The 16,245-nt window shown below is 38.8% G+C and overlaps 1 protein-coding gene across 7 annotated transcripts in view; it reads left to right on the forward strand.

Moving 5' to 3' along the window:
• fam221a (family with sequence similarity 221 member A) overlaps positions 1 to 16,245 on the forward strand; it is a 90,198-nt gene that overhangs the window by 62,399 nt on the left and 11,554 nt on the right. For 5 of the 7 annotated variants that reach the window (XM_069913918.1, XM_069913915.1, XM_069913919.1 and 2 more), the window contains one exon: positions 7,106 to 7,191. In XM_069913918.1, the coding sequence (XP_069770019.1) occupies positions 7,106 to 7,191 (86 nt within the window). Of the gene's footprint in view, positions 1 to 7,105; positions 7,195 to 16,245 lie in introns of those variants that run through there. The other 2 variants (XM_069913917.1, XM_069913914.1) reach the window with 1 other exon arrangement.

Consider the following 16,245-nt stretch of genomic DNA (forward strand, 5'->3'; position numbering starts at 1 on the left):
TGGTCAAAAGTCTTAGCAGGCAACTGTACAGCCATAGCTGCGGGACCGCTTTCTAATGCCTGTTTTAATTTAGGTTCTTGTCCGTTTAGGGGATCTATGTCAACGAAAATTGCTTTTAAAAATGTCTCCTTGCAAACTGGATGACTAATATCTTTTAAAAGAACAGTCTCGAAGTCTTGTCCTCCAATTGACTTCAGACTGTCCTGTATACTCTGATTGCTCGTTTTCCACTCTCTGTTTTCCCAAAGGGGTCTGAAAGTTAAATTACAACTAGAAAACCAAATATTTGGGCTATACTTTTGTCCTGTTTCCCTGTACCAATCTATGAATTTACGTAACTTTATCTCCTTGGTGATGTTGGGAATACCCTCATTTAACTTATCAAAAGTATTTCGAATAAACTGGGTGTCTCTTAGGAGTTTGTCAACTTTTTCATTAATATCTCCTACCTGATCCGGACACAGCTGTCGCAGCCTTCTGTCGTCGTTCTTGTTCACCAGGCAGGCGTCCCTGAGTACTTTTTTTGTTGTCTCAAGGTCTCTAGTGTCTGCTGTGGTATTCCACCACGGCGAATTGGGGAAATAAATTCTTAACTTCTCAAGTGTACAGACATTATCATACCTACCGGACATTTATAAGTCAGTCTCTCAGATACAATTGAGGCCAATAAGCCTGAACCTTTGTTTTCTTTCAAAGCCCAACCTTCACGTGGGAGATTTCTCCTCTTAATAACCAGTTTAGGGCAGAAAACTCAGGTCCTCAATTGTTTATAGACCACCTTCTCACTCTATTGGACTTTGCAACGACACAATAAAGACTTTTAAACTCTAGTAGTTTCTTGCGAAGCACTTAATAAATGTCATTCAAACACCTTAAGGACTTTTATCTTGTCTGTAATCACTTACGTGTTACAATCCTGGCATGCGACCTTCAATTGTGGTCGTCTAATTTGTCCGATCTCCAGTTCTTACTGACAATCATAAAGATTTTTAAAAAAAAAAGAGAATTTTGTTAAAACAGGCTTCTCTGGACCTTTTTATCAGCCGGCTGAGATGATTGTCAGAAAAAACAGAAACCGTCGTCCAGTGTTCACTCACCCATCACGTCGGGGTCACCAAATTGTTAGGTCTGCTTTGTTCATGAATGAGTGAGACAAACACCAGGCTGAGTCGAAATCAGGGTTCTTTGTTCTTTATTACCGGATTGTAACACTTGCGACTAACAAGTTAGTCGGAGAATGCAGTCTGCCGTTATCAGCAAAATGGTGATTTTTTATACCCTTGGATACATGCTTAGAACATCATCATATCATTACTTGTCCAATGACTAAAACTGTTGCTATCCTTTCCCTGCTAGCTTCCTGCCTCTCAATCCATCAATGTCTCTCTTATCTTGTAAGTACAAGGATGCATTCTGTTACTCCTTAGTACTGGGTGACTCCTTCTCCGGTCCCATCTCATGATGTTTTACCTAACAGGAGTACAAGGACACCTCCCCTTCTTGTTACTGCCCTGTACAGGGTAACTCCCTACACATTCCCATCTCATGATGTTTTACCTTACAAGACACATAGTTTTATTCCCCCCGGAGAAGACTACCTACAACTGAAGAAATAAGTTTGACATACCTTTACAAATTTGGCAAGCATATTTACAAAATTAAGGTGTAAATCTTTAGATGAGTGCTTCCCAACCCTTGAGACCAGCGTTGATCTTCTCCAAAGACAATTAAATAGAATATAAATTTGTGATCCATGGAGTGAGAGTCTCTTTTCAGCAATCCAATCTGTTTTCTTTTTCTTCCTTTTCTATACTTCATTCATTCATTCATTTATTTTTTCTTTGGAATTCTTTTGGGGGGATGGTGGTTGGGGGGGATTGGGTTAATACGATCATGAAGTAAATATTGAATGCACTTATGTATTTATATTTTTAACTTTGTAAACGACTCCATTTTTTGGTTTTAAAAGAAAATTTTAAATTAATATTAAAAAAAGTTTAAGACTTTATCCCCTGGAATGTAGAAGAATAAGTGGAGATGTGATAGATGCATTTAAAATTATGAGAAGGATTGGCAAAGTAAATGTAGATCTGCTTTTTCCACTGAGGCTATGTGATACACAAACCAGAGGACATGGGTTAAGGGTGAAAGGGGAAAAGTTGAGGGGGGACTTCACACAGAGAGTGGTGGGAGTGTGGAATGAGCTGCCAACTGAGGTGGTGAATGTGGGCCCAATTTTAACATTAAGAAGAATTTGGACAGATACATGGATGGTAGAGTTATGGAGGGCTATGGACTGGGTGCAGGTCAGTGCAACTAGGCAAAAAAAAAAATAGGCACAGTCTAGAAGGTCCAAAGAGGCCTGTTTCTGGCCTTAGTGTTCTGTGGTTCTTAAAAAACAGGGACTTCAACACACACTCCATGAATTGTACAAAATTAAGAAAAAGTTATACGGGAATGAAAGCAGCATAATAACATGGTTAATTATCTGTAATATATTTCAAGCAGAATCTTTAGAATGATGCATTTTAAGAGTAGTCGAGAAACAAAATGTTGAGCTTCTCATATATGGTCCATCACAGCAAATTCCTGGAGGCTCAAAGACTCAATTCTATTAAACAGTACAATGGATGACAATATAATTTAATTGGGGGTGTGGCAAGATGGCGTAGAGTCTAGACGTGCAATCTCAACTTCTCTGGCCAGACTTTTAAATACTTGTTTTTTAACCCTTTGTTTTCAAGTTTAAACTTTTTAAATTTTAATTTAAAATATTAAGGAATTATTATGGCCACTAATGGTAAAAAGACTAAATCTCAAGTTTATAAGAAGTTACATTTTCGAAGTGTTGAAGATTTGGGGCCTAGACGACTTGATACAGCCCCAGGCTCAATCTCTTCATTGTCTAAACCCCAAAGATTGCCTGTGGGGGCTGAAAAAAAAACCTATTACTCACCAAATGAAGGATGGCGCTGGAATTATCTGTTCTCCGGAAGAAGGTGCGTGTTCCCAAGAAGTGGACTCTGATTTGGAAAGCCTTTCGATTTCAATGGAGGGAGCACACAGGAAGACAACTCCATTGTTGGAAATGCATCAAGTAGCATTTCAAGCTGAAGAAATCGTTTTTCTTCGTGAATTGATGAAAAAACAATGAGATAAGGGGGGAGACCAGTGGCGACCCCCTGAGGAAGTCGGAGTGCCGTCACTGGGAGTCCAGACTCGCAGTAAAATTTTTAAAATGCCTTCTGTTGAGTTGCAGCAGGAGCTGCAGTTACCTTGTTCTGCCACTATGTCAGAGAGAGCAGAGCTGAGCTTTACTGATTTACAGTGTATGCAATTAAATGAAGTTATTCAAGCTGTTATAAAACCTTTCTTGACATCTCAAATGAATGAAATGGCTCAAATGAATGCTGGTATAAGTTCCGATTTAAGTATGGTTAAGACACGTGTGGATGCATCTTATGAAGAATTTTTAAAAATTCAGACTGCTTTTTTGGACTGTAAACAACAAGTGACTTATAACACAGAAAAAATGTTGAAGGTGGAAAAATCAATCATAGAATTAGGAGAATGTGTGAAGGAGCTAGAAATAAAAATAGATTATTTGAAGAATCAAAGCTGAAGGAATAATGTGAAAATTGTTGGTTTGCCAGAAGGTATAGAAGGACAAGATCCTCTTCGCTTCTTTAAAGACTGGATTCCACAAATATTAGGACAAGAATTTTTCTCTGGGGGATTGGCACTGGAAAGAGCCCATAGAGCTTTAAGAAGAACACCCTCAGCTGGTCAACCACCGAGACCGGTAATAATTCGATGTTTGAGTTATTTGGATAGAGAAGCAATACTTCGACTTGCAGTACAAAATGAGAGATGACAAACCCCATTATTGATTCAAAATAGCAGAGTCTTTTTTTAATCCTGATTTGAGTCAAGAGGTCATTCAATGTCAACGTCGATTCAATCCAGTTAAAGAAGCTTTGTGGCGTAAAGGTTATCAGTCTACTTTTCATTACCCAGCAGTGTTGAAGGTGTTTTATGGAGACTATCAATTTCAGTTTTTTGAAATTGATTGTGAAGCAATGATTTTTGCTGATTCATTGCCAGATATAAGAGGACAAAGACGTAATCCACCATTATCTCCTAAAGAAAAATCTGGTTGCTCTGGAAATGGAAGAAATGGCAGAAATGGGAAAAACGGGAATGGAAAGAGTCTACCTCCTTCTGAAATGGGATCTTCGAGATTGGAATCTTCTGGATGAAAAGAAAAATTTTCTTAATCTATTTTTTTTCTTTTGTTATTATGATATTTTGATGTTATTGACTGTTTGGCTGGGGAGGGAGAGATTTGCACTAAGTTCTTTACCAGTCATCAGCCACTGGTGGGTGGCCCACACCTAATTTTTGTTTAGGGGATTACTACCTTTTGGTAGTTTTTTTGGGGGGGGTGGGGATTTTCTTTTTTTTTTCTTTTTTAAAATTTTTCTTTGTTTTAATTTTTTTTAGTTTTTAATTTGTGATTTTTTTATTGGAGGGCCTATATACATTGATTTGAGTTTTTATATAAAGATATTATTGGTATTTAGTAATAATACTTAAAGTTGAGGTTTGCTACTTTTAATGTTTGAGGATTAAATAGTCAAATTAAATGTAAGAGAGTCTTGGCATATATTAAGAAAATGAAAATTGATATTGCCTTTTTACAAGAAACACATTTGAATGTGAAGGAAAGCGTGAAATTAAAAAAGGACTGGATTGGGCATGTATGTTCTTCTTCATTTAATTCTAGAGCTAAAGGTGTAGCAATTTTGATACATAAAATTTTATCTTTGGAGGAAAAGGCAGGATGTATTCTTAAATTGAATTGTAAGATTTTTAGTGAATTTTGGACTTTACTTAATATTTATGCCCCAAATGCAGATGATGAAATGTTTATTTCGGATGCATTTTTATGTTTGGGTCAGGCTAATGATAATATTTTAGTTGGTGGTGATTTTAATTGTGTTTTGGAACCTTTATTAGATAAATCTCCGAAAAAAGTTAAAATATCCAAGATGGCAATTCAGATCCAAGCATTGATGAAAGATCTTAATTTAGTAGATATTTGGAGATGTCTTAATCTGACAGAGGAAGATTTTTCCTTTTATTCATCTAGACATGAATCCATTTTCAAGGATTGACTTCTTTTTAGTATCGGCACATTTACAAGGGAAAATACAAGTGGAATATAAAAGTAGGTTGATTTCAGATCATTCTCTGTTGTATTTTACATATGAAACTTCTGAGAAAGGTGGAATATAAATTTGTTACAACAATATAATGTGCCTATACTAAAACATTTAATGAAGTTATGGATAAAGAAAAATAAAATGATAGGCTCTAGGGGTAAATTATTGGCTTTGAGTCCGTTGTATAATAATCAACTTATTTCTTTTTCAATACATAATCAAAGTTTATTGCATTGGAAATTTAAAGGTGTGAAAAATTTGGGTGATTGTTTTAAAGAGGGTGTTTTTATCTTTTAATCAGATGAGGGAAGATTTTGGTATTGATAAGAATTCTTTATTTCTTTATTATCAAATTCGATCTTTGGTAAAATGTATGTTTGGCAGAGATATGATTTTACCTAAAATGACTAAATTTGAGACTTCTTATGAAGGTACCAGAGAAAGGTTATATTTCATTTATGTATCAAATATTACAGGATGGTTTGGATAAAAAGGGTTGGGATAGATCTAAAATTAAATGGGAAGTGGGTATTGGTTTTATTTTTTCTAAAGATGATTGGTTAGATATCTGTTATGATAGTGTAACTAGATTGATAAATGCACATTATGCAATGATTAATTACAATTTTTTACATCAATTATATTTGACACCTGAAAAATTTAAAAAATATGGTTTTTGGAAGAAAATTTTATCGTTTTTAGAATACCTGTATAAGATTAAAATAGTTTTAGATCCAACAGTATTTTTATTGGGTAGTTTACAACCTCTGAAAGGTTAGGGATTAGATAAGTTCCAGTTTGCTTTTGTATATTTAGCTTTATTCGTAGCGAAAAAATGTATTGCTAGTATGTGGAAAGATACAAATATGATTGATATTAATAGATGGCATAATGAGATGAAATATTGTTTAATAATGGAAAAAATTACATATGTTTCGCATGATAATTATAATTTTTAAATTATACTCAGAATATTTACATTTCAATTTATATTGATTAGATTTTAGTATGTATATTTAACTTTTTTTTAATATTCTTTCTTTTTACTTTTTTATGGTTGAAGGGGGGGTTCTTTTCTTTTTTTTCTATATATATAGAAAAAAACATTCATGTTCATGTTTAATTGCTGTGTATGTCATATATTATTTGTTTTTTGAATGATTAAATAAAGTTTTTTTAAAAATATATAATTTAATTAACCATTTCATAGTAGCCTCATACTTTCTGGACATACAGGTTCATGGAAACTTGGCTATAAGCTTTTGGAATTGGTGTGCACATAGAAGGCAGAGGGTAGTGGTTCAAGGACCATATTCTGAATGGAGGTCAGTGACAAGTGGTGTTCACCCCTGCTCATTGTGATTGTTATAAATGACTTGGACAAAGAAGTGGAAGAGTGGGTTAGTAAATTTGCAGATGACACAAAGGTTAGAGGTGTTGTGAAAGGTGAAGTTTACAACAGCATAGACAGGATGCAGAATTGGGTAGAGAAATGGAAGATGGAGTTCCATCTTAAGATAGGCATAAGGATATTGAAAAGATGGAGGGTTATGGGCAATGAAGGAGGGAAGGGTCAGATTGATGTGGAGTAGATTTGTACAGGTCGGCTCAACATTATGGGCAGAAGGGCCCCTAGTGTGCTGTATATTTCCATGTTCATGTATTTCTAAACAGCTAAAATTGTGCCACAGATACTCTGAGGCATTTATTTACTTCCATAAACTCAATTTATAAGGAGCATGCATATAATCCTTACAAATGTTTTTGCATTGCTGGAAGATTTTCAAAATGAAATATGTACAAAATAAACAATCTGCCATGTATTCACATTGTTGTATATAGAATATGTTTTCTTAGTAATCTTCCCTCTACCTCCACAGATGTGTATGGTTTAAGTCGATTTGCTCACCTTCCCACTGCTGAGGAACGAGACATGGCTTATTTTGAAAGTCGCTACCAAGAACAGGTATGTCCATGCTGATGTAGTAAATTGATAAATACTTCATTGAATAGCAAAGTAATTTTAGGGATAAACACACAAATCTGATGCAAACTGGAAAAGCTAACTATCAGAAAGTTTTGAATTCAATGTTTAAACACTTTATCTTGATGCAAGATGAAATACTGTTCCTCAGGTTTATGTTGGAACTGGGCAAGAAACCAAAGACAGGCTGGAGTGGGATGGAGAATTAAAATGAGAGGAAACTGAAATCCCAGAGTCATCCTTGTAGACCTAATGAACGTGTGCTGCAAAACAGTCACCCAATCTATATGGGGTTTCCCCAGTGCAGACTGAATAGCATCATGAGCACTGATCGCAGTATATTAATCAGAGTAAATAAATTGCTGCTTCATCTGGTTGCACAGTTTGGGTCCCTGAATGATGGAAAGGAAAGAGATAAAAGTGCAAGTGTTGCATCGCTCATGATTGCCGGGGAAAGTGGCATGAGAAAGGCACATGTTTGAAGAAATGGAAGTGAACCAGAGAAACAGTGGTCTCTATTGAATACTGAAATGTGGAGTGGAGAGATGTATGGCATCATGTTGAATAAGGTGGAAATATAATCTGTTAAATGTGGAAGCTGGTGGAGGAGAAGGTGAGAATCTGGGCACTCTATTTTTTTTCTGGGTAAACGGGAGGGGCTGAGAGCAGATGTGCAGGAAATGGAACAGGCACCTTTGAGACCCTTGTCAACTATGGGGAAGAGAAATATACTCAGCAAATCAGGTATTATCTTTGGAGAGAAAAAACAGAATTAGTGTTTCAGGTCAACACCTTTTCATTAGAACTGAGAAAAGTTATAAAATCAAAAAGTTACCAACTGCAGATACTAGAATGCTAAAATAGAAATGGAAAATTCTGCAATATTCTGCATATCAAGCTATTTTTAGGGAATGAAACAGCATTAACATCTCAAGTTGATGACTTTTCATCAGTAATTGTAAAGTAAACTCCTCCGGATAGTAGATATTGGAATTCATAACAGAAAATTCTGGAAATGGTCAAAAGGTTGAGCATCTTTTGTTGGGAGAGAAACGGAAATTTGTTTTGCATTGATCATCTCTGATCAGACATAAAAGCTCATCAACCTGAAATGCTCATTCTATTTGGCTGAGTATTTTTGGAATGATCTATTTTAGATTTCTAGTTTCTGCAGCGCTTTTGACTAATTTCAGTTGAAAAGTATCATCTTGAAATGTTAATGTTTTCTCTCTGCACAAGTTACCTTCATTATTCTCCCTTCTCTGCAACTTAAAACATGATTTCTAACTTTTTTTCTGTTCAGATTAAATCTCATCATCAACTTGGAATTTTAATTCTTTTTCTCCCTCGACCAGATGCTGCCTTCTGGTCTGATTTTTTTCCTGTAATTTATTTTAACTATTTTCAATCACTGCAGTTATTTATTCATTGAACATTTCTCTATTCAGATTATCAAAAATTATTTCAAAATTTTAAATAATTTTGATGGACACAGATAATTTGCAAAGTTGCCAAAGTCAGAGGCATATACAGTATTTCAAACTTGAAAACTTGAACCAGTCAAAGGGTTATCTTCAGGATTACAATGTTTACTGTAGTGACAAGTTAAAAATATGCTGTCATGATGTGGAAGTGCCACTGACAATTTATTTTCAGAGTATATGCTGTGTTCAATATCTAGAGTTATCATTGTGGATTGCAATTTGTTTTCTACTTGGTCTCTTTGGTAGTTGGTGCCCAATGCAATATCTGACCTCTTCAGTGTGTTTTTGTTCTTGGTTGGTGAGATCAACTTTATTGAAACATGTTCCATGAGACCATAAGGAGCAGAAAAGGGCTGTTTAGCCATCGAGTCTGTCCTGCAATTTAATCATGAACTGATCCATTTTCGCACTCAGCCCCAATGCCCAGCCCTTTTCCCATAACCTTTAATGCCATGGCTAATCAAATACCTATCAATCCCTACCTTAAATACTCCCAATGATCTGGCCTCCACAACAACCTGTGGCAATAAATTACACAAACTTACCACCCTCTGGCTAAAGAAATTCCTCCATCTCTGTTCTAAGCTAACGCCCTTCAATTCTGGTGCCCTTTTGTCCTAGATTCCCACTCCATGTGAAACCACCTTTCTACATTGACAATCAAGCTCAACATCTTCCTAGCCACTGGATACCATGCTAACCGGTCTGCTGCCTCCATCCCTTCTTGATTAAAGGGGTAACATTTGTGATTTTTCAGTCTTCCAGGACCGTACCAGAATCTATTGATTCCTGAAAGATCATTATCAATGCCTTCATAATCTCTACCACTACTTCTTGTAGAACCCAAGGGTGAAATCTATCTGGTCTGGAAGACTAATCCACCTTTAGACCATTCTTCCTTGAAGCACTAACTACACTTACTTCCCTTTCCTGATACCATTTGATATCTGGCAAATTGCTATTGTCTTCTACAAGGAAGACTGACACAAAATATTCATTTAGTTCCTCTGCAGTCTTCTTTTCTCCCATTATTATTTCTCCAGCTTCGGTTTCTAGTTGTCATATAACTATTCTCACTTCTCCTTTACTCTTTATATACTTGAAAAAGCTTTTTGTACCCTCTTTGATATAATTTGCTAGCCTACTTTCATACTTCATTTTTCCCTTCTTATGATTTTGCAGTTGTCTTCTACAAGTTTTTAAAAAACTTCCCATCTTTTTAATACTTCTTTCTTTGGTTTGGCTTCGTGGATGAAGATTTATGGAGGGGTATGTCCACGTCTGCTGCAGGCTCATTGGTGACTGACAAGTCCAATGCGGGACAGGCAGGCATGATTCCAAGGGAAAATTGGTTGGTTGGGGTTGGGTGTTGAGTTTTTCCTCCTTTGTCTTTTGTCAATGAGGTGGGTTCTGCAGTCTTCTTCAAAGGAGGTTGCTGCCCGCCGAACTGTGAGGCACCAAGATGCACGGTTGGAGGTGATATCAGCCCACTGGCGGTGGTCAATGTGGCAGGCACCAAGAGATTTCTTTAAGCAGTCCTTGTACCTCTTCTTTGGTGCACCTCTGTCTCAGTGGCCAGTGGAGAGCTCGCCATATAACACGATCTTGTGAAGGCTATGGTCCTCCATTCTGGAGACGTGACCCACCCAGCGCAGTTGGGTCTTCAGCAGCATGGATTCGATGTTTGCGGACTCTGCCAGCTCGAGTACTTCGATGTTGGTGATGAAGTCATTCCAATGAATGTTGAGGATGAAGTGGAGACAGTGCTGATGGAAGCGTTCTAGGAGCTTTAGGTGATGCTGGTAGAGGACCCACGATTCAGAGCCGAACAGGAGCATGGGTATGACAACGGCTCTGTGCACGCTGATCTTATACTTATAAATTTTTAAACCACAATAATAGTTACATTACATTCAATTCTAAATTATTATACCTGTGGTATATATCATCCCACCCCCAACCCACCCTCCCATCTCTCATCTCCCATCCCCCACCCCTATAGGAAAGAAAAAGTAAAGGAAACAAAGAAAAACAAGAGAATACCAAGAAAATGAAACATTTATACAATAAAGTCTATTGGAGGTTACCAAATGAGGTTTTCAGAGAGTCAAACATACATGTAAACCAATATTTTCCAGAAAACATATTTATCTCACAGATTGTAAGTAATTACAATTACAAAGTTCTGTATGCCATCTTTCCATACCTAAAACTATTTCTGACTTCCATGATATTGCTATATATTTCTTAGAAACTGCTAAAGCAATTATTATAAATTCAATTTGATAAGTATTTAATTTTGGCCTTGTAGCTTTATATTACTCAATAAAAATTACATTGGGTCCTGTAGCAATTTTGACCCCAGTAATTTGTTCCAAAAAATTACCTATCCCTAACCAAAATTGTCTAACTTTAGGACATTGCCAAGTTGAATGAAAAATGTTCCAATCTCAGATCTACATCTAAAACATAAATCTAATATGACAGGATTTAATTTTTGTGGAGTCAAATATAATTGGTAAAAAAAATTCCTCTTTCTTTTCATTAATTTTTGTTTCCTTTAATGCACTCTCTTTTACTTTTATGTTGGCTTTGATTTCTATTGTCAGTCACTGTTATGACATTTTTTCATTCAAATATTTCCTCTTTTTTGATGTGTATTTATCTTGCATCTTCCTTATTTCTTGCAGAAACTCCATCCATTGCTGTTCTGCCCTCTTCACTCTGAGATCCCCCTTCCAATCTACTTTGGCCAGTTCCTCACTCATGCCACTGTAATTCCCTTTACTCCTCTGAAATAACAACACTTCTGACTTTAGTTTCTCCTTGTTAAATCTCAAACTGAATTCAATCATATTGTGATTATTGCCCCCTACTGGTTTATTTGTTTTAGGTTCTCTAATCTCCTCTGGTGCATTACATAACAGCCAATCCCCCCCCCCCCCCCCCCATGGACTCATCTACAAACTGCTCTAAAAAGCCATATCATAATAAGCATTCTACAAATTCCTTCTCTTGAGATCCAGTCCCAATCTGGTTTTCCCAATCTACTTCCATGATGACCACACCGTTGCCCTTCTGACACACCTTTTCTATTTGCTGTTGTAATTTGTTCTCCACATCCCAGCTACTATTTTGAGGTCTGTATATGACAGCCAACAGTAATTTTTTTACCCTTGCCACTTCTTAACTTATCCCACAGTGATTTTGTATTTTCTGATCCTATGCCACCTCTTTCCAATGATTTAATGTTATTCCTTACCAACAAAGTCACACCGCCCCCTCTGTTTACCTGCCTATCCTTTTGATACAATGTGTATTCTTGGACATTAAGCTCCCCAATTACTTCCACAACAACATACCTGCCAATCTGTAGCTGTACTACAAGGTTACTACTTTGCTTCTTATACAGCATGCTTTTAATTATGAAACATTTAGCCTCCCCCCCCCACCCCCACTGGGAATCTAGTTTAAAACCAATCCAACAGCATAAGCAATGTTCCCTGCCAAGATATTGGTTCCCTTCCAGTTCAGGTGCAATCCAACCCACTTGTACAGGTCACCTCCTGCCCTTGAAAAAGTTCCAGTAATCCAAGAACTTGAAAACCTGCCCCTTGCACCATCTCTTCAGCCACTCATTTGTCTGCACTATCTTTCTGTTCTGACCTTCCCTTGCTCGTGGCACTGGGAATAATCCAAAGATTACCACCTTGAAAGTCCTACTCTTCATCCTCTTTCCTTTTTCCCTAAACTTGCTTTGCGGGACCTCTACCCCACTCCTCCCTATTTCATTGGTACCAATCTGGCTGGTCACTCTCTCATTTAAGAATATTCTGCTCCCAGTCAGAGTGATTGTGGACCCAATTGGGAGGCAAAACCCTTACCTGGAATCTCTTTTGTGGTTGCAGAATCTCCTATCTATTCCCCTGATGATCGACTCCCCTATGACTTGACTCTTTCTTTCTGAGGCTCAGAGTCAACCACAGTACTATTAGTCTGGCTGCTGCCTTGCCCAGAAGATCATCTCCCTCTGCAGTATCCAAATTGTATACTTGTTGCTGAGGAGAATGGCCACAGTGATACCCTGAACTGCCTAATCCTCTCCTAATTGTCACCCAGCTAACTTCCTCCTGCCTCCTAGATGTGACTGTGTCTCCATAATTTCTATCTCCCTCTTAGCCTCCCAAATGATCCAGAGTGTATCCAACTTCAGCTCCAATTGCTTAACATAATCTGTAAAGAGCTGTAGTTGGATGCACTTCTCACAAATGAAGTCATCAGGGATACTGTTGTCTTCCTGACTATCCATATTCTGCAAGATGAGCATGTCCCTGTCCTGGCTGCTGTTCTAATTTTTGAAAATAGAAAAACATTAGAAAAAACTGACCTTATCTGTGCCTTCTTGTAGAATCCTTTTGTTCCTCAACAGGGATGTCCTTCCCTTACCTCAACACATACACAACTACCTCAGCTTCTGTTTGATGAAGCCTCTCAATTCAAAGACTGAAATTCCCACTCCTACACTGGGCCACTTAATCAAAAGCCTCAAATTTCCAATCCTACACTGGGCCACTCAATCCAAAGACTCAAATTCCCACTCCTACACTGGGACACTCAATCCAAACCCTCAAATTCCCACTCCTTCACTGAGCCACTCAATCCAAAGCCACAAATTTGCACTCCTACACTGGGCCACTCAAACCGAAGCCACAAATTCCCACTCCTACACTGGGCCACTCAATCCAAAGCCTCAAATTCCCACTCCTCCACTGGGCCACTCAATCCAAAGCCTCAAATTCCCACTCCTACTCTGGGCCACTCAATCCAAAGCCTCAACTTCCCACTCCTACACTGGGCCACTCAATCCAAAGCCTCAAATTTCCACTCCTACACTGGGCCACTCAATCCAAAGCCTCAAATTTCCACTCCTACACTGGGCCACTCAATCCAAAGACTCAAATTCCCACTCCTTCACTGGGTCACTCAATCCAAAGCCTCAAATTCCCACTCCTTCACTGAGCCACTCAATCCAAAGCCTCAAATTTGCACTCCTACACTGGGCCACTCAATCCAAAGCCACAAATTCCCACTCCTATACTGGGCCACTCAGTCCAAAGCCTCAAATTCCCACTTCTACAATGGGCCACTCAACTGAACCCACAAATTCCCACTCCTTCACTGGGCCACTCAGTCCAAAGACTCAAATTCCCACTTCTACAATGGGCCACTCAACCGAAGCCACAAATTCCCACTCCTACACTGGGCCACTCAATCCAAAGCCAAAAATTCCCACTCCTACACTGGGCCACTCAATCCAAAGCCAAAATTTCCCACTCCTACACTGGGCCACTCAGTCCAAAGCCTCAAATTCCCACTTCTACAATGGGCCACTCAACCGAAGGCACAAATTCCCATTCCTTCACTGGGCCACTCAATCCAAAGCCAAAAATTCCTACTCCTACACTGGGCCACTCAATCCAAAGCCACAAATTCCCACTCCTATACTGGGCCACTCAGTCCAAAGCCTCAAATTCCCACTTCTACAATGGGCCACTCAACTGAACCCACCAATTCCCACTCCTTCACTGGGCCACTCAGTCCAAAGCCTCAAATTCCAACTTCTACAATGGGCCACTCAACCGAAGCCACAAATTCCCACTCCTACACTAGGCCACTCAAACCGAAGCCACATATTCCCACTCCTACACTGGGCCACTCAATCCGAAGCCACAAATTCCGACTCCTACACTGGGCCACTCAATCCAAAGCTAAAAATTCCCACTCCTACACTGGGCCACTCAGTCCAAAGCCTCAAATTCCCACTCCTACACTGGGCCACTCAGTCCAAAGCCTCAAATTCCCACTCCTACACTGGGCCACTCAATCGAAGGCACAAATTCCCATTCCTTCACTGGGCCACTCAATCCAAAGCCAAAAATTCCTACTCCTACACTGGGCCACTCAATCCATAGCCACAAATTCCCACTCCTACAATGGGCCACTCAACCGAAGCCACAAATTCCCACTCCTACACTGGCCTACTCAAACTGAAGCCACAAATTCCCACTCTTACACTGGGCCACTCAATCCAAAGCCTCAAATTCCCACTCCTACACTGGGCCACTCAATCCGAAGCCACAAATTCCCACTCCTACTCTGGGCCACTCAATCCAAAGCCACTAATTTCTGTTCGTCCACTGGCAGTTTTACAATGCCATTTTCAAAAGAGACTGGACTGCTCACAAAACAAACTTTCTCACTGAGGTGCAGTTCAGTTAGACATACCATACATTCTACAGCAAATGAGACAGAACATAGAAGTGCAGAGTTGGTCAGAAATCAGTGGTACAGAGCTAAGGCAACATCATTTTACTAGTGTGAGAATCATTCAGGGTCTGATAATTGATGGAAAGAAACTACCCTTGAATCTGGTGGTGTGTGATCTCACATGGGTGAAATATTTCCCCATGGGAGCATGGAGAACAGGCAATAGCCAGAGTTGGATGTGTATTTTAATATGTTGACTGCTTTTCCAAGGCAGTGTGAAGTATTGATGAAGTTGATGGAAGGGGTAAGCATGATGGTCTGAACTGCATTTACAACTCTAGAGTTTCTTGTGGTGTTGGGTGAAGCAGTTCCCCTACCATGCACTGGAGTCAGCAGTGGAGAGGCTAAAGAACTTCAAATTCCTGCATGTCAGTATCTCCGAAGATCTATCCTGGGGCCATCATGTCGATGCAATCACTAAGAAGGCTCTCCAGTGGCTATATTTCATTCAGAGTTTGAGGAGATTTGGTACAGCACCAAAGACCTTTGCAAATTTCTACAGGTGTACCTTGGAGAGCATTCTGACTGGTTGCATGGCTATTTAGTATGGAGATGCCAATACATAGAACAGGAAAAGACTGCAGAGGATTGTAAAGTTGGCCAGCGCCACCATGGGCGTTAGTCGTCACTCCATTAAGGACATCTTTGAAATGGTTTCTCAAGAAAGCAGCCTCTGTCATCAAGGACCCTCACCACACAAGCTATACCCTTTTTGCACGGCTACCATCAGGAAGGAGGTACAGGAGCCTAAAAATGAATGACCAACATTAGAAAAGAAGCCTCTGATCCTCCACAATCAGATTTCGGAATGGACAATGGACCATAAACACTACATCTCTTTTTTCTCTTCTTTTGCACTGTAATGGATAAATATTTGGAAGAATTTGGTAAGATTAGTGGGTTACGTACATACACACATTTTAAAACAGATCTTATTTGAAATACTGAAGAATTCATATTCAGTAACATTGCAAGATCTTTGGAGACTTTTATGCACATTTCACAAGTAGGTGCTAATTGAAATGATGTCATGAAATGAATGACAATTGTTTGGAGGAGACAAACTGGCTGTTAAAAAGTACTTAGTGTGCTCACAGAAAGGTCATTCCTGGGTTTTGTTTATCTAATACAACAGCTTGACCAAGGAGAAGAACTCCTGTGGTTTGCTGAAGAAGGTGGGGGTTTTTGCAAGTGAGAGTCACATGGGCTTTCTGGCAATCTCAGA

This window comes from Narcine bancroftii, chromosome 1, assembly GCF_036971445.1.
Source record: "Narcine bancroftii isolate sNarBan1 chromosome 1, sNarBan1.hap1, whole genome shotgun sequence".
In the NCBI taxonomy this organism is placed as follows: Eukaryota; Metazoa; Chordata; class Chondrichthyes; order Torpediniformes; family Narcinidae; genus Narcine; species Narcine bancroftii.